Source organism: Heliangelus exortis, chromosome 3 (assembly GCF_036169615.1).
Source record: "Heliangelus exortis chromosome 3, bHelExo1.hap1, whole genome shotgun sequence".
NCBI lineage: Eukaryota > Metazoa > Chordata > Aves > Apodiformes > Trochilidae > Heliangelus > Heliangelus exortis.
This window is the reverse complement of record NC_092424.1, coordinates 69,122,321-69,149,286: the sequence shown is the minus strand read 5'-3', so window position 1 is coordinate 69,149,286 and position 26,966 is coordinate 69,122,321. Positions and strand designations below refer to the sequence as shown.

At 37.7% G+C, this 26,966-nt stretch overlaps 1 protein-coding gene across 3 annotated transcripts in view; it reads right to left on the bottom strand.

The window, feature by feature from the left end:
- The window catches only part of CDK19 (cyclin dependent kinase 19), a 122,818-nt gene that overhangs the window by 29,176 nt on the left and 66,676 nt on the right, over positions 1-26,966 (bottom strand). For all 3 annotated transcript variants that reach the window (XM_071741166.1, XM_071741167.1, XM_071741168.1), the window contains 2 exons: positions 8,995-9,052; positions 7,461-7,592 (listed from right to left, as the gene is read on the bottom strand). In XM_071741166.1, the coding sequence (XP_071597267.1) occupies positions 7,461-7,592; positions 8,995-9,052 (190 nt within the window). The remainder of the gene's footprint in view (positions 1-7,460; positions 7,593-8,994; positions 9,053-26,966) is intronic.

The following is a 26,966-nucleotide window of genomic DNA, read 5'->3' as shown; positions in this document are numbered from 1 at the left end:
CCATGTTTTTTGCGAGAAAAGACAATCATGAACATTTGAAAAGGTATTAGGTAATCACAAGTGCAAGTTCACAGGCTAATTTACAGAACAAACTTAATCAGGAGAACTCTCAGATTCTAGATGTGAATGAAGATTTAGTGGTTTTGTTTTCCTTTTCTTTTTTTCATGTCCAGAATATGTCTACTTCTTAACTACAGACAGAAAGTGACATCCCAGATTCTCAGACAAATAAATCCACTCACAGAGATAACAAAAATCATTCATACACACTTGTCCTGAAGCTTCCTATTATCATTAACTGATTTCATCCTCAGGACAATCCTATTAAATAGCATCCCCACTTTACTGTTAATGAAACAACACACAGGATGGACTAAATGACATGCTATAAACCACATAAAACACCTGGAACTGAATCAGTATTTAAATCCAAGCCTCCTGTGACCCAGCTTACTGTTTGAAGAGTTAAAACTTTATGGTCTGCCTCACGTTAGAGTATCTCCATTGGGTCTGACCCACTGCACTGTTCTTCTCCTGACTACTAAGCTACTACACACTCCAGACACTTCTCAGACTCTTCAGAATTGATAATGGCCAACAGCTTTACTAGCTTGTTTCCAGACATCAAGATGTTTGAGAAGCAAGAGGTATAAAGCAGTTAGAAGTTGGCAGGAACTAGAATGCTAGATCTCAGAATGTTTAATATTTTCAAGTCCATAGCAATCCAGTGGACAATATTCCTTGAGTTGATGTCAGCATCTCCAATTTCCCAAAATACCTACTGATGTAGCTTTACGATGTTCTATTTAAGTGACCTAATAACCCTTCCTAAAAAAAAAAAAAAAAAAAAAGGCATGTATAGTATTTGAGAGATAATTGTCAAGCAAGAGGGGAAAAACAGTAGTATATCATCCAGCACCTGCAATAACTAGGTAAGAGAGCAACAATTAATCTTTGATATTAAAATATTTTACCTCTCAGAAGAAGTATGAGAACATCTGTGATAATCAAAATGGAGAAAGTTTACCACATGCCAAAGTAAGTTTACCACAAAATATCATCTAAATCCAATTACTTCCTATGTCATATAACATTGCCCAGGGCATGAACAAGACTCATTTCCTGGTACAGCCTTTTTCTTTTTAAAGGGCATGGATGAATATTTTCCACACTCCTCTACTTTTCTGGCTTTTCCACAACTCCTTCATCTCAAAAATCTCTAACAAACTGGAATGTGGCTCTCAATGGAGCAACGAGAAACTGACTGACTATAGATTTGCTTTACTTAAGTACCTCACGGATATTCAGAAGCAGTCCCCATACTCCTATGGCTCCAGAGACCACAGGTGAGGAACCTACTCTGTGCATTTTTCTTAAGGACTTCTCAATCTTCTGGTTGGCCCCATCTGTAATGTCTGGTTTACCAGATTTTCCATATAGGTCGCATTTTTTCTCCTTCCCCCTAATCCTCCAGAACAAAAGACCAGAAGAGCTTTAGGCATTGCTCCAAGATTTCCAGGGGCACCACAGCCTGGCCAGCATGCCAGCAATCTCTGTGTGTACAGTAAGGACATCTGATGCACTCAGAATATCTGAGCCTTGCTGCATAGGCAATATGGAACACATATGCACACACTCCATCCTAAATCCTACATAATACACCCCAGATTCTTCCCTTTCTTTTTTTTCCCCATCACAAAGTCGAATGGAGTTGCTGAAACTGACAGATCCTAGCTTTTGTTATAAATTCATTCCCTGTGATACACCTAATGTTTTCCTGTGACATTTGCTTTCAAAGGCATTTTGATATCTGCTTATACCTTACACACGTTTTCAGCTTTCCTAACCATATGTTAGTCTGGAAATCAAATGAGGTGACAATGTACTGCCCAAGCTTTAAATTACAATTTCTCTGTACCTAAATCTTATTCAGGATGGTAAATGCAGTTGCCACATGGCCATTTCAGACATTCCTGCTGACTTATAATCTAGACAAGTGAGGAAAGTAATAGAGAATTCTCAGGTCTCTGATTCATTTTTTAACAATTAATAATCCCATCGTCTTTTGGTGCAGGACAGTATTTTAGCCTTAGTTATGGGGTGGTTGAATGATCACTCTAAAGGATTTTTTTGCCAACAAAATCCAAACTGCTGCAAGATGCCTCAGAATCAATCACAGTAGACTGCAACATGCTTTCTTAAAAACCTATGATGAAAGAGTTCTTACTACTTACTTTACTTACTAAAACATTCTTTTCTATTTTGATGTTCCCAGAGGAAAAAAAAAAAAAAAAAAAGATTGATGTCTCCTTTCAAGCCAGAAGCCATATATTGTTTTAACACACAGCTCTTTCTAAACAGACTGTATTTAGTCCATTTTTGCCCAAAGCTAAACCCCCAAAATGCAACTAAGATCATGTCCAGAAAACAAAGACAAAAATCCTGAGTAAGACAGAAGTCAAATTCTAATTTCATTCTTTCACCATGCATGAGAATTATTTATATGCAAAAATATACCTGAATTTATTACAGTAACAAAATCAAATTTGTCACTACTGTAGTCACTGTCCAGGATATTATGAAAACACTGCTAATAATTAACACTGTATGTGAAATTAACGAAAGAGTATTACATACAGAATACAGAAAATACATTTACAGTAAAATCAAGACTAAGTCAGTAATAACCTAAGCAAGCTTGTGAATTATGCAGCAACTGTTGGACAATGTTCAGTGTGATGACAATGCATTCCTAGTAAATTCAAACAAAAATAATTTTCATCACAAAATCAGAAGATAATAGACTAAAGCTGCCATGATATCTCTTTTAGCCTGATTTTATTGATATTTACTAGTTAGACAAAATTGTATATTATATAAAAGGCATAAGAAAAGCACCATGGAAGTGAAGCAGCTATACCAAACAGCCTGTCATTTCCTTTTTTATAAATTGCTATACCTAATCAGTTTTCTTCTGAATTATTATTTCCAACTGAAGAGACGTTACATGAGAATCTTATATAAAATATGAGTTATTACTAGAAGTGATACATTAGGGCTCTTGAGAATTATATCATATTAAGAGATGTCAAAATTATATTTCTCATACAGAGGTTTAAGAGAAATCTTTAAGAGTTGCATCCATTGTCAAAAACAGCATTCAGGTTAAACTCTCACTAGCCTGCTTAGCTCATTAAGATTGCCTTTTTTTAAGTGCACATAACGCCAGAAGCAAACCACAAGTCTGGACTCGTAAACTGCATGAACATCACTGCTGTCATTTTGTTACCCACTTCTTCCTTTTGCCATAAAGCTGCACACAGATTGCCTCCAGGTACTTTTAATTCTTCTCTTTAGTCATATGGCTCCTCTAATCCTTCAGTCAGCCTACAAATCTCACCTCACAATTTTCATTGTTTTAATTTCTGGGTTTTTGTTTTTTTTACTGTGCTGCCCAAACAGTTTTAAATGCCCTCAGCATTCACACTAGGTACTACATGACCCATCCACACCCCTCCTGAGGATTCACTGGTGTGGGTCTGATACAAGAAATAAAAGCCTAAGGAATACCAATTACTAGCAAAACAAGATCTTTCTGAAGCAGCAGCATCCTCTAAAGTTTCACAGGGACTCCTTATCTGTGTTTTAATACAGACTACAGATCCCTCTGGGCAAGAACGAAGTAATTTATGACACAATTAAAAAAACAACGGCATTAAGCTAGCTCATTCTTCAAAGAGGTATCTTGAGATAACGGTACATGTAACTCACCTAAATCTGCAAGCAATATGCTATCTATCAAAAAACCCTAAGTGTCAGCTGAGGTAACTTCCCCGTACCACGCGCAAAGGTGACTCAGTAAATCTGGTCCACTCCCATCTGTGTTTCACAGAATCAACAGTCAGGGCAGTTTTAGCACCTAAGCTACAGGCATTTAAAGTAACCCTGCTGGTAGGTTCTTTAAATGCTTCAGTAACTGTTTTCAACCACTACAGGGTGCAGTAGAAAGGGACTCTGAGTTAGCATCCCAGTTTGCATAGTGACAGAACAAAAGAGGCTCATCCTAAGAGACTCCTTCAGATAACATTGGAATGTCCTGCAACCATGGCAGGGGGACCACTACAAGACTCCATCCCCAGCACCCACTGGAAAAGGTACCCATGGAAATCAGAAGCCACAGCCATGACAAAACTCCAAATTACAAGTGAGGTGCAACAGAGTCCTGCAAGACCTATCCAACTTAGTACCTTTTCCAAAACCAAGGAGGAAGAGTTGGAACACTCCCCCATAAGGCTGTGTGTAGGCAGCAGGTGGCAGGACCTGCCGAGTAATGAGCTCAGTCGGTGCTCAGCCTCACCTGTGCCCAGTTAAGGCTGGCCCAAGTGCGCATGCTCAAAGATCAAGGGCCAATAAAAGGTGGGGCCTGAGGCTGGCAAAGGGCTCACTCTGAAGCAGGTCAGCAGCCGTGCTGGTTGGAGGCCAGTCCTCTACCGATCCTGTCCTCACTCAGAGCCTATCATCGCTTCGAAGTTTTCATCTCCTGCTTCATCTGGTGGAGAATGCGGGCACTTTCTTGGGGGGGAATGCTTCAGTTTTTAGTAATGGAGTTGTGGCAGTGGCAAGTGCCGCCTTCACCTCAGTTTTCATCATTGCCAGTAAGCCGCATACAACTCTCCAGGTGTTATCGGCGCCGATGATGTCGCCGTTAATTTCTTTTGAATTGAGGTCCGCCAGTAGGTCGTAAACCTCTTCCCGTAAGTCCCGGGCTTTAGCAGGACCCGGGGAGCCAAGGAGTTCCTGGCTCTCTGCTTGTGCCACAATTTTTTCAGTGGCGGCAGCTTCAGTGGGTTTACTGGCAGTAAGACCCATCTTTTGACAAGAGGCTTAGCAATGTAAGTAATAAGAAAAAAAAGGGGTCTCTCTTACCCTAATTTCTCGAGTTCCGGAAGAAAGATGAGAAGTTCACTCGGAGAAGAGGGTTTAGACGAGAGTCTATGCCCGCATTCTCCACCAGATAAAGCAGGAGAATTAACTTTGTAAGGTTTTTGGGGTAGTTCCTCATAAAGTGGCAAGCCCACCAATGCAGTACCTACAAAGTTTTTTTTTTTCATTCTTGACAACAGAGGCAGAAGCTTCATTAGCTTCTGTAGTACTGAATTAGGCCACAAGAAATACAAAGAAATGTATTTCAAGACAGCACATCCATGTTTGTAAAATCTTCTAACTATGCAAGGGTGGGCTTGCCACTTTATGAGGAACTACCCCAAAAACCTTACAAAGTTAATTCTAAAATAACATATTTTTAATACTATATCTTTGATTAGCAGTCCACAAATACTGTGTATGATAACAGAATAAAAAAAAAAAAAAAAAAAAAAGGGGGGGGCAGGAAATGTAGGCAGCAGGTGGCAGGACCTGCTGAGTAATGAGCTCAGTCGGTGCTCAGCCTCACCTGTGCCCAGTTAGGGCTGGCCCAAGTGCCCATGCTCAAAGATCAAGGGCCAATAAAAGGTGGGGCCTGAGGCTGGCAAAGGGCTCATTCTGAAGCAGGTCAGCAGCAGTGCTGGTTGGAGGCCAGTCCCCTACTGATCCTGTCCTCACTCAGAACCTATCATCGCTTCGAAGTTTTCATCTCCTGCTTCAGCTGTGGATAAGGGAAAGCTGGGGAAACTGTTGATCTGCCTGAGGTTAGAGCTATCATCCAGAGGGAACTAGACAGGCAGGAGGTATGGGCCACAGGAAACTTATGAAATTCAACAAGCACAAATATGAAGTCCAGCACACAGGATGGACGAGCCCCGTGCAATCCTTCAGGTGGAGGACTGACTGGCTGGAGAACATCTCAGCAGAAAAGGATGTGGGGATTCCAATGGACACCAGGCAAAATGTGAGTCTGCAGTGAACTCCAGTAGAAAGGCTAACAGCATCAACAGGATCTATTGACTGTATCAACAGGAGCACAGCCAGTAGATTGCGAAATGATTATTCCTCTTTACTCAGCAGTTGTTGGACCACATTTGGAGACCTGAATAGATGACAGTCTGATAGTTTGGAGTAAATTCAGTAGAGAACCACCAGGATGGCCAGAGCATGGAGAACCTTCTCCAGGAGAAAAGGATGAGGGGCACAGGCACGTTCAGACTGAAATGGAATGCAGAAGCAGCCTGCCAAATACCTATGGGGATGTAACCGGGGTGACAGAGCCAGGCTCTTTATAGTGGGGAATGAGACAGGCATAAACTGACTCAAGAAGTTCTGACTAGGCATAAGGAAAAATCTCTTAACTACAAGTATAATTAGCACTGATCAGGTCATTTAGAGAGGGTGTGGAATCTTTGTTCTAAGCTGTTTTCAAGACCTGGGTGGACAAATCCCTCAGCAGTCCAGTCTGAATTCAGAATGGATGATGCTTTGAACAGAAGGATAGACAAAAGACCTCCTAAGGCCCATTTCAACCTGACTGAATCTATCTGCAATCAGTATTTTACTTCAGGCCAGGAGTTTGCTGTTGAAACGGATCAGATGATCCACACCTATAACACTTCAGCTTGTGCTCCAGAGTTCTCTCAGAGTACACAAACTAAACTCCTTTGAGATGAAATTAAACCAAACCAAAAAGTGTGCATCAACCACTAATGAGCAGAGTCTATTGGACCTGACCAGAGAAAGCCCAAAGTACTTCCCTTTCTCCCAAATGTGTATTATGTGGATGCTACATACTCAGAGCCATTTTGCTTCACAGATGCACTTCTATTGTGTCACCCTTCTTGTTAATGTAGACATTGGTCTTTTTTCCCTTAGCAGCTCCTGCACATTCAAGGCAAGATCAACAAAGCAGCATTCTGCCCAACTCTGGACCTCCTGCACTGGAGGACTCCAAATGGGAGAGGAGAGGAATAATGAAACGTGAAGTGTGGTGACGCAAAGTCAGGTGACATCATTCATTTTTTTAAGGTTTTTGCTGCATATGGTAGTTTTATAAAATTTATATATAGGTGTTATATATATATAGTTTATAAACTATATATATAGAAAGACGTAATTGAAAAAGTCAGACTGTGAGACCTAATTAAAAGTGTTGGTCCACCCAACTGGACACTAACAGAGATGCACCATAAAAAATGCCACTTTAATCTGCCCTTTTGAAGGCTTGCAGGATTACCAGATTTCTGAGCCCACATCACAAGACCATATAAAAAAATGCAAACAATATTTTTATTTTAAAAGGAAACGAGAACAAACAACACATTTAAAACGTCTAACATTAACCTTAACTCATATTGAAAAGGGAAAGCACAGCCCTCAAAGTTTCAACCTGGATTTATCTTTACAGATTGGATCATACTCCATCTGCTGCTACTTCAGGAAAAAAAACGAGCTGGTCAGTTGATCTGATCTACTATAAAGTTACCCTCCTCTACAAAACTTACAAGTAGACCTCTTTTTTATACAAATCTTACCAATGGCCTTTGTGTAATGTCTTGCTCCAAGTAACAGCTCTGGAGCTCTGTACCAGAATGTCACCACAACTGGATCCAAGTCTGCCAATGGCTTCAAAGGTGAGTTGAACAATCTTGCAAAACCCATATCAGCTAGAAGATGGAGGGAGGGAAGAAAGAAAAAGAACAGAAAGCTTAACATTTTGACAGAAATAAATCAGAATTTAACAGTATTGCCATAAAGCAGTTATAACAAAAGCTCAAAACCATTAAAACTTAAAAAACAGTTTCTAAGAAAGCAACAATTTAACTGTAAAAATACTAGGGTGATTTATCTAAGGCTTGTCTTCATTTATGAGGCTATGAAGGATGATGTTGGATGATGTTTAATTGTTTTCATCATGGTATTGTACAGCTTCACGTAACCTATTTAACTCTAACAGAAATCTGGTTGGCTACAGTAAACAGTAGTAGGTATCTTTTTTTTTTTACATATATATATGTTTATAAAATTGAGCCCTCATGACTGCAACGTATTTACCCAAAGTGAAAAAAAAAAAAAAAAAAAAAAAAAAAAAAAAAAAAAAAATCCAACATTGTAGGCTGTTTTGCTGTATATGTCAAAGTATGCTTCCTATGTGATTTGGAGGAAAGAACTCCAAAATCAGGAAGACTGAAAATCAATGAAATCAATGAGCATACACTGCTATAGAGGTGTATTTTAAATTAAAGCATTTTGTATAACGCAAAAAATCTTTCTAGAAATAACCTTGTAAATAACATTAATAAATGCTAGATGGAAAAGTACAAAATGTGGGTGTATATTCAAAACTACTCATTTTAATCTAAGTCTGAAATGTCTCTTTTATATAATTTTACCTAAATCTTTCTGCTTCCAAGATTATGAAATGCCAAATATAATTTCCCTGCAGTTACCCATTGTATAAATAAAAACCAGCTGAACATTTTCAAATACAACATAAGTTGAAGAATAGAAAAGAGGTTCCAATATACTACTTTTTTCTTGATTATTGCCCCACTTTGCTTAAAAAACGTTTATATACAAATGGTTAAGGTTTATGAGCTGCACAGATTATTAGATGTTGGATCAAGACCATCATGGTTACAGGTGTTTCCCAATTTGACACTGAATACCCATTTGTATAGCAAACCTTTGGACCTCTACAAACATGGATGTTATTTCTATAAAAATAAATAAGAACAAATATTAAGTTAGAAGTAACAATGTTATACTAAGCAATTATAGTGAAGTCAAATGAACCCTGGCCATAGCCATTATTTTATATGCTTATTTCTTTCTTGTTTCTTACAGATCCTTTTATATCACCAGATATCCTTGGTAAGCTCTGTAAATGTCTACTAATATGTTTGGAAACTATGAGGCTTGGAACCTCAGTGAAAGAGATTTATAATTGAACTAGACGTGCACACATACACTCAAAGAATAATGAAGATTTGTTTCCATCATACATTGAAGCTGCAATTTTTAAAGTAATTACTTAGCTATGCAATGAAAATTTCTCAAAATGCTCACCTATTTTGACTCTTCCTCTTTCAGGACCTTCACCCATTACCAGAATGTTTGCTGGTTTCTGGAAAATAAAAGAATATTTAGTTGATGAGTCACTGAAGACAATAATCAACAATAATCAACAATAATAAAAACATATACATTTATTTTATAATGAAAACATATCTGTAAGTACTCATACAAATTACCATGCCAGTCTAAAATTACCATACCTCTATATTTTACTGACATTTAGTTTTTATCTCTGGTTACCTATTTCAGAATTAGAAAAACAGTAAATTATTATGACATTTCACAGTGAGAAATGCAATCTGTAATTAGATCTGCGTTTCCATTTTTACCAGAATGATCAACCTTAACAGGTGTGATCTTCATCTATAGGAAAATTTTATGCATGGCCAAAATTTACGTTACACATCAATAATCTGGCAAGAACTTATCTTCCTAACATAACATATTGAAATTATGCCAAATCTTGGTATGCAAATGCAGAGAGGAGATACTTTTGTTTCCATCATATGAAATGACATTTTTAGAACTCTGCTTGTTTTAATGCAGGAATTATAAAAATCACATTGGCTAAAGTATTTTTTCCCACAAAGTAAGTTCATTTTATGCTACAAGAATTTGCTTAAAACAGGAGTATTCAGAGAGCTACATCCACAAGCTTTTGACAGCATAAACAGCAGCTTTTCAAGTAGAACAAAACCTTTACAGGCATTTTATGCACCCTGCAGTTGTTCGTAATCAGCTGCTTGTGAACCATATGAAATCTGCACATGACATCACGACAATTGTTCTGCAATTAGGATCGAAGTTCCCTCAGACATCAATAGTCATTCCTTGGAACCTTTTCCCCTATTGTGTTAACAGCTGTAAAGAAGTAAACAAGTTTGAAAACACGAAGTGTTTTGAATGCATAACAGTTTCAAAGCAGATTTTTTTGGAAGGTTCACCAAAACAATTATATTTAACATCTCTAATGCCTGCCTGAGCAGGATTTGTTCAAGAATCTGAAAGACGTCCAGAAGGCCAACATCAGAAGCTCACTTCATTTCCCTGTTCCTAACACTTGCCACTATTTACCTGAAATGAGGCACTCAAACTAGGGTTACTAATTTGGTTTATATTTGCAAATCCTTACCGTTTTTGAGAAAATAAATCAAAGGAAACTAACCCCACCACTCCATCTGTTCTTTCTTCTTTCCCCCAGGAAGCTGTTCTCCCTTTCTACCTCACCCCCATTGCTTCATCCCTGGCTTCCAGGCACAGTCTCTTTCCAGCTCTGTTCCAGATGCCATTGCCTCTTTTATTCCTCCTTTTTTAAGCTCGGGATAATTCTCAACACCCTTCCCAACTTTTCATTCTCCAACATTTTTTGGAACTCCCCAAGAGGGCACATGCACTCCTTGGAGAATGCAATAGCTCTTTTAAGTCATCTTGAGTAAATGCACATAGGAATATAGGAAATATAGGAAAGATAAAGATGATGCTTGCATTTAGCTGACATTTACTGGTAATGAAATCAACACTTCAAAAGCAGCTGGTCAAACTCTGGTTTCACATTTATGTATTACCCTGAATTGAATATGGTGGAGACCAGCACAATCCCATCCTGCATATTCAGAAACCTGGCAGTAAGGAAAGCATACAAGTTCTCAGTACACTTAACCTCTATGGGAAATCATGGGGCTAAAATTGTCCCAACCAAGAGAGCAAAATCCATAGATACATAGAATGGGTTGGGTTGGAAGGGACTTTGAAGATTATCTAGTTTGAATCCCCTGCCATGGCCAGGGACACCTCCCACTAGACCACGTTGCTCAAAGCCCCAGCCAACCTGGCCTTAAACACTTCCAGTCTAACAAATCTCCCTTCCAGTTTAAAGCCATTACCCCTCTTCCTATCACTACACACCCTCATAAAAAGGTTCTGTAGGCCACTTCAGGTACTGGGAGGCTGCTATAACATCTCACCAAAGCATTCTCTTCTCCAGGCTGAACAACACCAACTCTCTCAGCCTGTCTTCATAAGAGAGGTGTTCCAGCTCTCTGATCATCTTTGGATCTCTGGACTTTCTCCAAGAGCTCCATGTCCTCCTTGTGTTGGGGGGCTCTAGAACTGGACACAGTACTCCAGTCTCCTTGACAGAATTCTTCCTTAAAATTCTGCCTCGCAACCTTGATTTGAGAGTTGATTATGAATCAAAATCACTTCAAAAGACTCTTATATTCAGGACTCAATTTTAGGCACAGTGGAATGTATTTGTCACACGAACAGAGCTGATAAAAATGCTGTTACTGCACTGATTTCTGGGTTAGTTTTTTTCTACAGAAAAATTACATGCTAAGAGATAACTAGATGTATTAAAGATGAAATTTAAAAGCTAGGCTGATACAATGGGATTCTTAAACCAAAACAACTCAGATTCACATTTTACATGTATTAGTACAAAATTCTTCAAGTAGTAATTTTTTCATAGAGAAAAGTACTATTTTATCCGCTGACATAATGTTCACAATATTCATAGAATAGTTCAGGTTGGAAAGGACCTCTGGAAATCATCAAGCCCAGCCCCCCGTGCTCAAAACAGGGTCAGCTACAGCAGATTGCTCAGGCCTAACTCCAGCTGGGTTTTAACCACCTCCAGGGAAGGAGATACCTCTCTTCCAGTGCCTAATCACCCTCACAGTAAAAATAAAAAAAAATAAAATAAAATTTATTCATGGATTTAACTTATGTTCACTGCCTTTGTCCTGCCATTGGATAGCACTGAAGATTCTGGCTCAGTTTTCTTTATTCCTGCTTATCAAACATATATACACATTGGTGAGATACCCTCCGAGCCTTCTCTTCCTTGGGTTTAGCAGTACCAGGTCCCTCAGCTTCAGAAAGACACTCTGAACTCCTAAGCAACTTAGTGGCCCTATACATAGAGGAAGATACACGAGGTTACAATCTATAGAAACAAGGAATTTTTCCATTTATGTATTTTTAAACAAGAATATTTTAAAGAGATGTTTTTTCCTTTAAAATTTAAATCTGCACCATTATTTAATCCACTGAGGATGAGAACCCTGCTCAGGCAGCCAGCAGAGAAGCATGCTGATTTACAGACTTAATCAGATTGCATTTCAATTAGCTCTTGTGAATCTCTCTGAGAGAGTCATGGTGGGAAGAGAGGGAAAACAGAGAAGGAATGAAGGGTGAAACAACTGAAAACTTAAGTCTTATTTCCCAAAGAGTAAGTGCTTCTCCTGAGGCACCATCACCATGAAGATTAGAGGTATTTCATGGGATCCCCACTCACACACCACACTGTCTCAATAACAACTTGCATTGTGGCAGCTTCCTGCAAGCTGTTAAGTCTTCAAGCAAACTTGTTCCTTACGTCAGAGGAGAAAGCATCTGAACTTGCTTATTTCCCACACGAGCCAATTACTTCTTGGTTATCAGCTACTAAAAACTTAAGGACTTCCCAAGTTCCTTTTGCTAATTAGAGCTGTTCTGGTTAGGAAAGCATTTTCAACTTCATGTACACTAATCAGTCAAGGAGTATCACTAACCCAACAGGTCTCATCCTTCTGCAGAGACAAATGGTATCCAGCTCTCATGCCCATTATTTTTATTTAATAAACATCTAAAGAGGAGCCTAAGACATAGATCATGTTCTGTAGTTATTTTACATAATAATGTCTTAACCACTGTAAAGCGAAACTCCTCATGGGCCCAAAGCCTTCATGATACACAAACCTCATGGAGCAGGGGTGCTTCCTTGGCTAAAACAGTGGCACCAAGGCAGAGATGCAGAACTTCAGGTGCTCACGCATAAAGGAAAGACTTTAAGTTATTTCAGCAGGATTAATTTAGCATCAGAGATCCTCAGAAAAGTAGGTAATGGGAGAATGTGTCACTTAAAATCCTACATATCCAGAAAAAAAGACTATAAAAATATTGCACTGAGACAATCACTGAATAGCCCACTGTAGAATTAGAGTCTAGTATAATATAGTTACTGGACAGCTGTAAAATCAGATTAAGAAGTGGGAATCCAAATAATTAAAGAATCCATATTTCACGTATGTTCAGGTTACATTCAAGTTAGATGCACCAGTCTAGTCACTGAAACAAATCTTATTGCTTTCCACATGATGAAGAAAACAGGGGTTTAGGTGGAAGAAAACAGAAGGCCCAAGCAGCTAAGAGACCAAAACCTGACAAATACTTAGTATGATACACAATCATGTTCCTTTCCAAGAGGACAGAATTTTATTTCAGAAAGTCTGAGAAGCCCTGCTCAAAATTAATAACTAACTCCTTAGTAAAGGGTGAGGTAACACAACAAGGACTATACTTCTGAACCAGTTACATCCCAGTTAATACCTTCTCTATTTCACTCAAATTGTCGCCTTGCAGAGAACACAAAACACCAGCTGGGAAGAAAAGCGATGCTGATGCTTCTCCACCTCTCTAGTTGCTATAGAAACAGTAGAAACAGTAAGAGTTGGGAGTCTCACATTTAAGATCAGCTATAAAACTAAACACAGAAATCCCTGCTGAGAAAATGCAGTTGAGGTTTGACTGTCTAAAGAATATTTGCAAAAAGAGCAAGGTTAGCTGGAGGAAAAAATTGAAATTGCAATAACCATAGATATTGTATTTACTTTTCTACATTGGTGAGAGAGTGGGAACAAAGGAAGTAACACATCTTGGAGGGAGAGTAATGAAAATGTTGGACTAACAAGTATGTTATCATAAACATTATCATGAATGGAACCCATGTGGACATCCACATTATCTTAATCAATATGCTTTCTATTTAAGTGTTTAGATGGTGGATCAGAAGGCTGAAGCAAAATAAACCATCTATGGCTTTAAAAGAGCATAACGGGTCAAAACAGGAACAACAGCCTAACAATAGATGGCAATACTTCAGTTTTAATGGTTATTGTTGTTATCTCCTGCAGCACAGTGGTGACACAATTCTTGAGAGATTTGGTGCAGAATTACATTCCTGTGAGAAAACGTCCAGAGGGACATACCACTTTCCATACACCATTCTTTATTGTTTATATCCAAACAAATGTGTTTCCCTTTTGCAATATATCACTGGACAAAGACTAATCTGAAATTAAGAGGCTTCTATTGTCCAATATTGCAAGACTTTTAGATAAAAGCTCTCCCCATAATTAAAGAAACTGGCTTGTGACGAGGCCTTTTCAAGTCTCAATTATTAAAAAAAGCAATTGTAAACAGCACAGTGTTGATACATCAATGTGCTTTCAATTCACAAGACAAAACCAAGAATAATGATTATTTTGCCCCAGCATTTAGCACACTGTTCTACAAATGACAAAGGCCCTAAATGAGATGACAGCATTTCACTCCATGGGCACTGTTCAAAAGCCACTGAGCTTTTAAGTTTTAAGTTATTCAAACCCCATCGTTGTGTCAATATATTGGCACACTGGTACTGGCACACTTCTGGAAACAATTAATGCAGGATTTTAAAAAGAAATAGTTCTAAAAAGATTTTATTATTCACTACAAAGTTCAAAATTATTAGCATTCCCATTTGCATTTCTTTTATATATTAAAAATTGTATAGAAAATGTTATATTCACCTTCCTGTTTTTCAGGAAACAGTTCAGTCAACATTTTTTTAATACTGAAGGACAGACAAAAGTATGGTATATAGAGTAAAATACCATCACATCCATTTCACTTTACAAGCCTTACATGATGTGAACTCACACTAGAGTCACTGTTCTGATGACACAGCATCACTTTCAAACACAAAAAAACACTTTTTTTTGCCTAGATATGTAATTCCTTTCTATTTTCTTCTACTGTTTCTCTATTTTGTTAAAACGATTGACCTTGCAAATCAATATCATTAACAAAGCTCATCAATATAGTCATCATTTAATTCAAATCAATAGTGTTTCTTCGGATACTATCCAATTGAGCAAGGCTAAAAATAATGCTGATTACTACAACAAAAAGGAAATAAAATCACAAGGAGTGCAAAAAGCTTTGAAACAGTGTATCATCCAAATTAAATAAAATTTGTTTAAATTTAAGGAGGAGGAAAAAAAAACCCCAGAGGCAGAGATGTTAAGTAAATATATGACAACATATGGATCAGAATACCACGGAAGGCTCTTATAACTAACATTTTTTAAAAAGATAAAGCAATGCAAAAGTTTTTGCAATGAAAAATGAAAGTACAGTGACAAAAAAAGTTTCAAATGTCCTCATAGCAAGTAAAAAACTAAATTTAATGCATGCAAACATATCTATTAATAAGATTATAATAGCTACATGGTAACAATTATTTTTAACTTCCTTCTTGCTGCTTAGAATTTTTTTTTAATGAAACATACAGAACTGATAAAGACATGGAAATATGTGCCACTGCTTGAGAGGAAAGAAGTCTTTGCGTAATTATGAGAAATGGAAAATGGATATCCCATCATAAATTACGGCATCAGATTAAGTTAGAGACTCTTGCTTTTCATAGCTGCAGAACTGATACTGTCAAAATAATAATTAATTCTAGGTAGCAGGAATTCTAATAGCAACCAGAAGTATGGAATTTACCTCAAGCTCTGGAACTGATGATAAGTAGCTAGAAGCAGGAACAAATTGTACAGAAGGTATCTGAAATATTTCTTTGGAATGCCTTAGATGAAGATTTTGGTTAAACACATTCCTTGCCTGTATCTGTTACATGTTGAGTGTACAGTGTACAGTTTTCATACCAAAGCTAGGTATCAAAAAAATCTTTTCATGTTTATACATACCTAAAAAATTCTATGCACAGAAGGCACAAGAAAAAGAAAGCAGACATACTAAAACTAAGCCTACAGTGCAAGTACAGATAGGTAAACATTACAAAAAACAAACAAAAAAAAAAACCCCAAAGCGAAGAAAAAAACTACATCCTTGAAATAAACTTAGTATTACCTAGCCCATACCAATGCCAAAGGCAGGCTTCATTAGAGACTGATTTAAACCAGCCCATGACTCTGGATAATCTTTGGAAAACCAGCTGAAATCATACAATGCTTTGGGCTGGATGGGACATCTGGAGGTTACCTGGTGCTCAAAGCAGGGAGGTCACCCTGCTGAAAACATTGCCAGCTTCAAAGACAGAACCAACTTTGAAGCTGCATCAGGTTGTTGAGTGCCATTACCAAGGGAGCTGCAATTCTCCAAGGATGCAGTTTCCTCACCCCTTCTGGTAGGCAACCCCTTGCACTGTCATCATTTTCATAATGAAAAATTGTTTCCTATCATCTACTAAAAATCTCTCCTGGGGAAACACGTGTCTGTGTGCCTTCCTCTGTACATCTCTTCGAATGACTTCATCTTCTCTACAACCTCCCACTAGAAAGTTCAGCTCCACACTTTATGCTGCCTGCTGCTGAGTGCAGAGGCAGTAAAGCTGATGCACACAAAGCCATCTCCATCCCCCTGCTCTACTCCTATTGCACCTTTGGCTGAATAGTTACAGGGTCGCACATTTAAGACTGGAAACACATCCTTGAGATGACACAGTCAGCCTAGAGGTGCAGACTCTGGAACACACTCACTACAAATTTATTCTACAATGGGAAAAAAGATTTTTTTTTTTCCCCTCCTCTGTTTTTAACCATATCACATATAGATGAACTACCTACCTAATATGATCTATTCAAGTTGCTATGCCTTCAGTTACCTTCATATATAGCTACCCACATGATAATGAAATCAGTGGTCAGGTAAAGTATTAATTTCTCTGCTTTACTTCATTTTTCACAGGTTGGATGTTCTCTTGAGAAGTAATCAAGCTTATACATCAATTGACATTTTTTTAACTCACTCCCTTCAATCCTACTTGGGCACTCCCCCAAAATGCCCACATTCCTTGTAAAAATGCTGTGCTTCAAAACCAATTTGTGACCATGGTTCCTTAGGCAGTTGCTAGAAAAGATATTTAATTTATAAACTTAAGGTTTTTGAACTGTGTTGAAACTGGAAAAAGCTATTCACCAAATTCTGTTCCCCAGTTAATCAATGAATAATACAGTTGCAGTTATGTCACTGGAAAACGGACTGTAAACATAAGGGGTATATGAAATAATAAATCACAGAAGAAGAATATTATTCTGGGCTACATAAAAGTTCAGAGATAGTTCTTCCTTTCACACACCATTTATTTCAGGTTTCTTACAGCTGACAGAGCAGTAAATTACTGCAACACAAAAATGAAAACTCCAGACTTTGGATGGTGGGCATTGCTTCTATTGTAACAATCTTCAAAACATACTAGTGTGCCAGTGGTTTCACCCCAATTAATGGCAATGCAGTTCAAGTGAAAAAGAACAAAAAAAACCACCAAAAAACTTGTATTAGGAGAATGCAAAACATTTGACACAAATTTTATGTTGCTATGCAACATCATCCAAAGCATTCTGCTGGTGCTAGTGCTGCAAATGGCATATTTGAACTTGAAATGTTACATGCAACCTCGAGGACAAAGAAGGGGGAAGATGGAAAGAGAAAAATATTACAAATCATCAATGAAAAACAAAACGTCATAAAGCAAATGTTGTAATAATACACTGAATTAACATTGTCCATGGGATTTTCAACACATCACAGTACACACTCCAGCAAAATTCCCATTAAGTCAGCAGCTGCCTGAGGCCTTGTCCCTAGACCTTGGCTGGGCTCTTTGGGAGTGCCAAGGAGAGGATGGGACAAGAGAGACTGCTCAGCCTCTGCCAGCCCATTTCTGAGCAGTGCACACATGCAGGCCCATCATGCATGGGAGCAGAAGAAAGACACAAAGTCATTTGAAAGAATGTTCTGCTTTTTAATGTATTAACATGAGGAAACTCAGGAATAAATTTCACCCATGAAAGCACAGTCAAATTCTTCCTCTTTGGGGGTTTCAAGAGACATAGTGAATGCCCCAAGATACAGCAGTCAAGCCAAGTCTGGGCAACTCTGCTGTCAAGTGCTTTGTAGATAATCCTCACGCATGATCTTTACTCAGAACAACTACCCAAAGACAAATGAAGATATTTGCATATGTGAAACACTACAAACACTAACACTTTCTTCACCTTCTTTAAGGCAAGAGCTAAGAGGCAGAAAGTCTGACAGAACAGTAATACAGGAAAGCCCAAAGCCCTGTGCTTGGGACTAGAGTTTGAGAGGAGGGGAAAATGAGATAATAAGATTCTCATCCATTACTACTGTTGGAACTCTTCATTTATTTGCATTATTTTGTTTCTGTTACAGCAGCATGAAAATTAGATACCATAACTACTATACCTGGCAAACCTTACAGTTCCAGCATTAAATTCCAGCACTACCAAATCATGGTTGTTTATTTTATACAATATTCTGACCACTACTCCCAGCTTAGTAGGATTACTCCTGTCCTTAGGACAGAAGGAGGGAGTCTCTATCCAATCAAGGGACATATGACTGAAAGTGAGACTGCTGACACTGTCATAAAACATTTTGCTAATTGCCTTTCACAGAGTATCTTTGGCAGTAAAACTCCAATACCTCCATTCCCCTGAGAGTCTGGTGGAGTCAAAGAATTAACAAAGCTTTTCTGACTGCAATAAATAATACAGAGCCAAACAAATAGATATAAATGTAAACCTTTTTCATTACAAACCAGCTTCTGCCTGGATGGCTTAGATTGACTGAATTAGGGTGAAATACTAAAAGTCCTTTAATGGAAATTTCAAAGGAGGAAAAGAATAAGAAAAAGGTTACATGGTTATCTAGAGAGGTTACTTCATGTTAAGTGGGTCTTGAGAGACCCTTTTTGTCTGCACACAGACATGGGAATATAGCTTAAGGGACTGAGAACTATGGAATGCATTTCTTTCCTTAGTATTTTAGGGTACAATGTTTTGGGAAGATTTAGAAAAGCAATAAATCCATTAAGTTTCACAGGATTTTATCAAATTATTATGTCTAATAATATTTCATATTGTTTAATGAGCTCTTATCAGTTTATTACATACATTATTTTGCAGCATTAGGCTACACTACTACACTACGTATCCACTTTCCATATACGCTTTTTTTCTCTGCTTGTAATCTCCAGGGAAAAAAAAAGACAAGCACACATCTCTCCTCCCTACTTCTTTCATGCTGAATGTAAAGACTAGAAAATCTAATCTTGTATGATTAATTTAAATGTCTGTTAAACTATAGCATCAACTTTCGTGTGGAAACAATTTACAATGTAACCCAAATATTTCTATAATCCTTGTCAGAATACCTTCCTGAAGCAATCTCTTGGCTCCCAGTATTTGCAGAGATAAGTTAACACATCACTTTCCCAGCATGGTTTGTCCAGCAGATCAGTGTTCAACTCTCACGAAGAAATTTTATCACCCTAATACAAGCCTTGATGCCTACAGCAATATTAATGACTGAGATTTAACAGCCCAGTGGACCATAAGGTCTCACCATCCAGTTACTACATTCTTGATGACTTACTAATATATCAGTTGAGACAGCACAACCTCCTGTTTGCAGCATGAAATGGCCATTACAGATGGCAGACTGAAAAGCAAGCAGATGCACAAAGTACCACTGCTCAGCTGACACATTCATTACAAACCAAGTTAAGCAAAACATACCCTTTAAACTCCATCCTGACAAACTCTTTTCCTACTTTATCACCATCACTCTGATGCTACTGGTGCACTCAGTTTCCTGACTTCTGGGAGATCCTCAGAACCATTCAGGCTCTGATTTTTAAGGAGTCAAGAACCAACAGTCAGGTTCTTTAGCAACAATTATATTTCAAGTTTAATCTTGTATCATAAGGTTGGAGAAAACTGATTCTCCCTTTGGAAGCTGTCCCAAGGTGTGTCCATCTGAAAAAGCAGCTATGGAGTTTTAAAAATAACCACTAAATGTGGTCTGCCTGGGGCATGCTACAACTGTGGTAACAGATGCACAATTTTATTTCCACTGCCATTCAGAAGGTCAATTGTTTCACAACATTAACCAGAGTTTACAGGAGAGCAGAACCCCCACATCACCTCGAGAACTGTCCTGCATCATGCAGCCCATAGCTGCACATTTGTGCCCCCTAAAGTGAGGCTCCCACTGGTGTGTGGGAGCTGGTGTGTTCTGCTCCTGTGCCAACAGCCTGCTCCTGTGTTGGACTTGATCTGTCAGAGCCAGGGACCCACTGGTTCCTTTGGACCCAAAGGGAGAGATGAGAATTTATGAGAGGATGAACCTAATAAAAGACATAGCAAAACTTTTTTGGTTATACTGCCATAGGGGTATTCAGTACCCGACTCCTTTTAAGCCTTTTTAGGTTATTTTAATGTAGAAGAAAAAGTAAGGCAGAGGTAACAATGGATTTGTTTAGAGACAGATACAGAAGTTATAATATTTCTACTTGTTTTCAGAAGTCTGAAAGAGATTTTTTCATTACCTGACAGTTTTAGATACTCCCCCACACAAATGAGATTAAGAGATCTTCACTAGCATAAGCTCCAATCTTCACTACAGCACAGGTGCAGTCTGACAACAAAGGTCTACATGGTCTCAATCTAACTGAAGTTTTAATGGCCTAATGCTTAAACCAACCCTAATTCAGAATTATCAGCATCTCAAAACAATTTGAAAATCTCTCATCAAGATGATGATCTTCAGATAAATTAAAGAACATATGTGCTTAAGCAGATTTTGCACCAATGCAAAATAACTTCCTAGTAGGAGCAAGCATAAACCATTTGAATCTAGAAAGTACATTGATTGACAACCATGAAAACCTGAACGTTATAGACCTAGAATACTGCTATCCAAATACTAGTGAACACGGCCTACCCAATGACCCAGTTCAGGTAATTTACTGTTTATTTCATAGAATCACAAAGGGCAGAATAGGTAAAGCACTGAACAAGTGGCTCTTGCTTTGGAAAGCAGACAGAGACCAAGGAAAGAGTCTGCAGCCACAAGCATAGCTGATGGAGGCTGGGAAAGGTGTATGAGCAACAGGGAAAAAAACTGGCTCAGAACAGAGACTGAAAACCTGAATTTGGTTCAAGAAAAGAAAAGCAACTAAAAGTTTAGAATTAATAAGCAATTAATTCATCAATTAAAAAGTTATGGAAACCACAAATTATCTTTTGAGTCTCAAGCATTTACCCCAGTTACTTAGCTGCTGTGTGCACAGTCCCAGATATTTAGGTTTTCCTGTAAGATAAATATTTTCATTTCTCAGATACCACAATATTTACACAGCTTGATAGATGCTGATTTTAAAATTTTCTTTTTTTAAAACATAAAACAGTTTCACTTTGTAGAATGGCATTTTAAACTTGTGTTTTAGTATCAACAGTCACAGCCTAAGACAACGTGTAAGCAAAGGCTGAAAGTACTGCTGTGTATCTTGCAATCTGGGCAAGAGAGATATTTTTCACCACCCAAAACTGCTTCTACAGTTTCCAGATTTTTTTACTCAGAAAAACATCACATCCTTACCCAGAAAAGCCTTTCTTTCAGCAGAATACTTTGAAACTGTTAATTTCAAACCAACACCTCCAAAATTTCAAAATAAAGATTCTGCAGATACACACAGTGTGCGGGACACACCTAAAAATTCCTAACTTTGCAACACTTTCACTTTAGGGGTGTGAATGCTGCTCCCTCCTTCCCCTCTATTAATCTCTTACAAGCAACAGTGTTTGGGGGTAAAAATTTCACAGAAGTTGACACCCTATTTCTGCACCTAAAAACCCCACTTACAAAGTGTTCACACAGCACTTCAGTGATGGTGGGAAATGCCTGGACCCTTCAGACATTTGCTTGAATAACCAAAAGCATTAGGTTTTTACTTCTCAACAGCATAAACAAGGTGCAAGATCCCACTTAAGAAAAGGTTTGTACATACATATATCCTTTGAACAGTCATGGCTACATGTTCAGTATTTTCTACAAGCACTTTTATGTGCAGAATAACAAATCTGGAGAAGCCTTAAAATTCATGAAGCTAGATGAACAAATTAATTAGGCTAAGTGAAAATGTGAGTTACCAGAATCTTCACTAACGTGCAGGTAAGTGTGTGTGCCACGGGCACACTTTTACCCTGTGGTATCCTGCATTTAGCACTAAGCAACTTGATCCTTTTCATGAAAAAATAAAGCTTTTATTTCCCACAGGATACCACTAGTAAAAGTATGCCCACAGGCAGGTAGAGCAGCTAAAGGGTTTTGAGTTCATATTTTCACTTGCACTCACAATAAAGTTGCCTCAATGGAGAAAAAATGCTTATACCCTGACCTGCAAGTCTCAGATGGAGAGGTTCCTCAGAGACTATGAGTATGATAACTGAGCTGTAGCAGAGCAATGGAGAAACCTCTCTAGATTAATAACAGATTTATCTGTCTGCACCTACTTCTTTCTATGTTGACAAAGTTAACACAAGACTGAGGCAATGACATTTTGTCAAATTCATTATTATTCCATTAAGGCTTCCATAATACTACAGCTTATTAGAAGATGCAGAGTAGTAAAATGTTAATCTTCTGTCCTGAAATTGCCTTGACTTTTCAAGGTAAGCAGAAGATAAAATTATGTTGGAACAAGCTGTGAAAGCAACCAGGCCAGAATAATTTGCCCAAGCAGCAAATATTTGATTCATTTTCTTTCTTCAGAAGTGTACGAGAAATTTTTTGAAATAATAAGTACATGAAATTTATTTTTAAATATTTAGCCTAATGTACTGCTGCAATGTGGCACTTGAGATTCTAAAAGTATTGATGTTGTAGTATATTGCTAGTATCTTCATTTACTGCCTAATAAAATGCATCAAAAGCGATTATGTTAACAGATGCTTTCATGAACAAATACATTAGGTATTAGAATTACTTCTCATTAATGCAAAACAAAAACACAGTTCTTGGCAGGACAAAAACAGGTGGTGCTTAGGTATTTTAGGTAGCCAACATAAGAGAAGGTGTGGGAGTTTGATTATTAACCGCTTTTGAAGATTAGGCTCTTTCCAAATGACTTATGCAGCACAAAACCAAAAAGTCATTAAGTAATCATAGAAAAATGTTACCTAACACCTTATCAATTATTTATTAATTAAATTTTCCATGTCTCTGAAGGTATTTGCAACGCTTTTCCAATAGTGCTATAGTAAGTGTTAAGACCCCTCTTACACATTTAATTGAAGTTGCTGTACCTTATCTAATATCATGTGGAAGAGCCAATTAGTTATTGACTTGGAATGCCTACAGCCAGCTTTCAGCACCAACTATTAAAATGTTTTTCAGCCAGTCGCCAATTGAGGCTGACTCTGGACTGAAATCTGTAGTTGAAGATTTTCAGTCACATTTGCAAACCTGTGCAAAATAACTCCAAGTTAACTAATCATGATATGGGATCAGCTTGACATCTCCAAAAACCCCATAGTCAGTAATACATAGACTTCCAATAATATAAAAACCGAACATTTTTTGAAAGTTAAATTTTTTTTATTTATTTCTTATTTTTAAAGTGTAAGGGCAAACAGTGATCTGCTGCTCAAAAAGAAAAAAAACAACAAACAAAACCCTTCCAAACGTCAAAATGGAAAACTCACTTTTCCAGTAATTTTTGAATGCTTTAGAAGAACTAGATATAAACTAAGATATGTCAGAACCATAGATTGTAATAGCTTAAATGTACAGAACATTGATCCCACTATTCATTCTTAAAGCTACTAATAGAAGTTAAAAGCTGGAATGCACAGGAAAAGAAGATTTGGTAAATACAATTCTGAGTGGGAAAATCAGAAAAACTGTTTTTGTTCACCACATAGTGACCATTACCAACTTAAGAATCTAGAGACCCTTAGGTTTTAATGAATCACTTAAGTTTTTTAATTAGTAGGGCCCTTTTAATGAGAACCTAAAATAAAGGAGGGTCACTCCATCCACAATGAGTGAGCTTTTCTCCCTTGGGTGGGTCAAGCTATGAAATGTAGTTTTCTACCTGTACCAGCCACTGCAGAGCTCAAAGCTGCAAGGGCCAAAGGGAGGAGCAATAATTAAGATTTTGAAGATGAAGAAAGAGGAGTATTTCAGGAAAGTCAAAGCTGAGTCAAGGTTATGTGAGTAATGTTAAAGAGGTGGCAAAAGGCAGATCAACTGATATGGGAATGTGGGTAGAAGAGCAGGAAGTTGGAAGCAAATTAAAGATTTGTGTCAAGAAAGAAAACAGAAGAGTTGTGAAGAAGGATCTATGTGCTGAAAACAAAATCTGAAATAGTTCAGAACTAATTATAATATTTTTCCATTCAACAATTATGCCCTTTTTAAAAATGAAAGGTAACCTGCACAGACATGCAGTGGCTGTGAGATACCGCCAACTCCTAAGAAATGTTCTGTGATTCATGCCAAAACCATGAGCGTGTTAAAGTGTGGCAGGTGAAGCTGTCCTAATATTTCTAAATTTTTTTTTAAATTTAAAAAGCTATGAACACATAATACACTTTCAAAGAAAGACATGATTGTCCTTACTACAGCAAATTTGCTCCAGTTTACTAGGAAAATGTCTACGTTTTCAGTGCTAAAAGTTTAAGATTCACCTCACCATTGACATTAACAATAAGACCTTGACATTCTCACAAAACATCAAGCACTTAAAATGGAAGTGAACACCCTGTGGGAATTTTTATTTTTTCAAACTGCATAAATAGGCTAGGCACTCAACTGCTGTTCTTCAAAGCCAGATTATGACTTTTGAAAAGCCTACTGTGCAAAAATATACCTTTAGAGAAAACCCCTAGCTTTCAGAACATTCCATCAGAGCACTTTCTACTCCCTATTACTCTGTTCCACACTTTGTATATGCTATGCCCATCACCTGAAATTCTTCTCTATAGCTACAACATCCATTCTGAAAATAGCCACTTTACAAACTTAGGACTAGGGTGAAAATCTAAGAAAACTTTAGTAGAGTCAATGATGGCTTTAATACAGATTTAATGGCTGTAATGTCCCTACTTTAAAAATATAAAAGCAATCAACTCATTTGATAATCTGATATTAATGAGATGAAAAGAGATACTCAAACACACACCAATTCTGAACACAATTTCTGGTAGGACTTAAAGTGGTTCTTATACACCAAAGACTAAACTAGACATACACGGTAGGAGGACTATACCCAAAAAGTTGAATTATTTTACACACTCAGTATATGGGTATTAGCCAGAAAAAAAAAAAAAAATCATTATTATATTAACATTTTAACATATTAACATTTTAGCTACCAAGATTTTAAAGAAATCATCCCCAGGAACAACGTAAGGCGCTTGGGAAATTAATACAGTAGCTGTCCAGTTTTCATGATGGTATGTTAGGCAATTTTATCTTACTCTCATTAAGGAGTGAGATATCAAAGAACTATGAATTTTCTGCAGGATGAAAAACATGCAGGTGAGCAGTTACTGCAGAGCACCTAATGCCGAGTAAATCCACACCCTAGACTGCCTTGCTGTAACTTGTTCATGTAGCCATACCTTCTGCTTTAGTTTAAGTTTTTCAGCTAAATTAAATTAAAACTGCCTAAATACTGAAGAAGAATTCCAATCCTTGTGCACCAAGAAAAACACCTGTACAGTTTCAAACATTCCTGCCTCTAGCAGTCCACACTGACTCTCTGCTGGAGATAATCACCCAGGCAGCAGAGGGTTGCAGTGAATGGCCTCCTCTACCATGACCCTCCACCCACCTCAGCATCTTGGTAGGAATAAATACACCTTTATCAAGTGCAAAAGTTAGCAACGGGACTGTAGGCTGGGAGAGCTGCAACAGAGAAGCAGACTGGCTTTGCTGACTGGTGGCACCCAGCATTGCTTCCAGAGCAGCAGAGGGAGGGCTTGGGCGGTCTGAGACAGCACCAGTTCAGATCTCTGAGAACAGCCACAGGGCAGTTAAACTCAATTTAGTTCCTCTATTTCAATAGCTAATTCAGACTTTCATGAGTCTTCCCATGAACACCACCCCAGAGGAAGAAAGATATTAGTATCTAGAAATTGCTCCAATGAAGCAAAAAGCGAGCAGAACTGTGGGGATCAGCACTTCAGTAAACTACGGATTATGAAGGGATATATATCCCTATAGACAGTGATAAAATAAGCATCAAAACAGACACACTGCAGGAGGAGAAATATCTTGAAGATAAGAAACTAGAAAACAGCTTGACTTGTTTAACATTTCTTCAAACTCAACACACCACTTGTGATATACTCTCGACACCTTTACAGCTTTCTGTTTGTTTAAAAAATAATTTTTGTATTTTTAGACTGTAAGCCCTTCCCATCCTAATACACACGCTAGCATCAAAGAGCAGCAGCTCCCTACCAGAGCAATGAGAAACACACAGAGAAAAAAGCTTCCAAGTAAATCCTGCATTTTAGCAAACACCAGCAGTCATTCAGCCCCAGCTTTTGTATTTGGTTACAGTATAAGTAATAAGAAGCTACTGCAAATTATTATGCCATTTGGATACCCAGAATTTCAAGCATGCATATGACCCCAGACCAATTCTCCAATTCTTGTGGATATAACTCTCAAGAATTCAAATTAATATTTAATTTATAGGCAAACAGAGCCGATACTGAAATTCACATCCTGAAATTCAAGAAACAAAAACTTCAAAATCACATTTAACAAACCTAATTTTGGCTGATCTGACAAACAGCTAATCATCACACTTCAGTTTAACAGCCACAACAATAATTTTTATGACATTAGAAGTCAGTATCAGCTAGTTAAAAAGTAACTTACTAGAATGTGCACTTAATTCTAACCATCATCATCCACAACTGCTACATCAAAAATAACTATATTCAAGACAAAACAAAATACAAATGTACAAGATTTTTTATGAAAGAAAAATGGAGAACAGAAGACACATTTGTAAAAAACCTACCACCTGG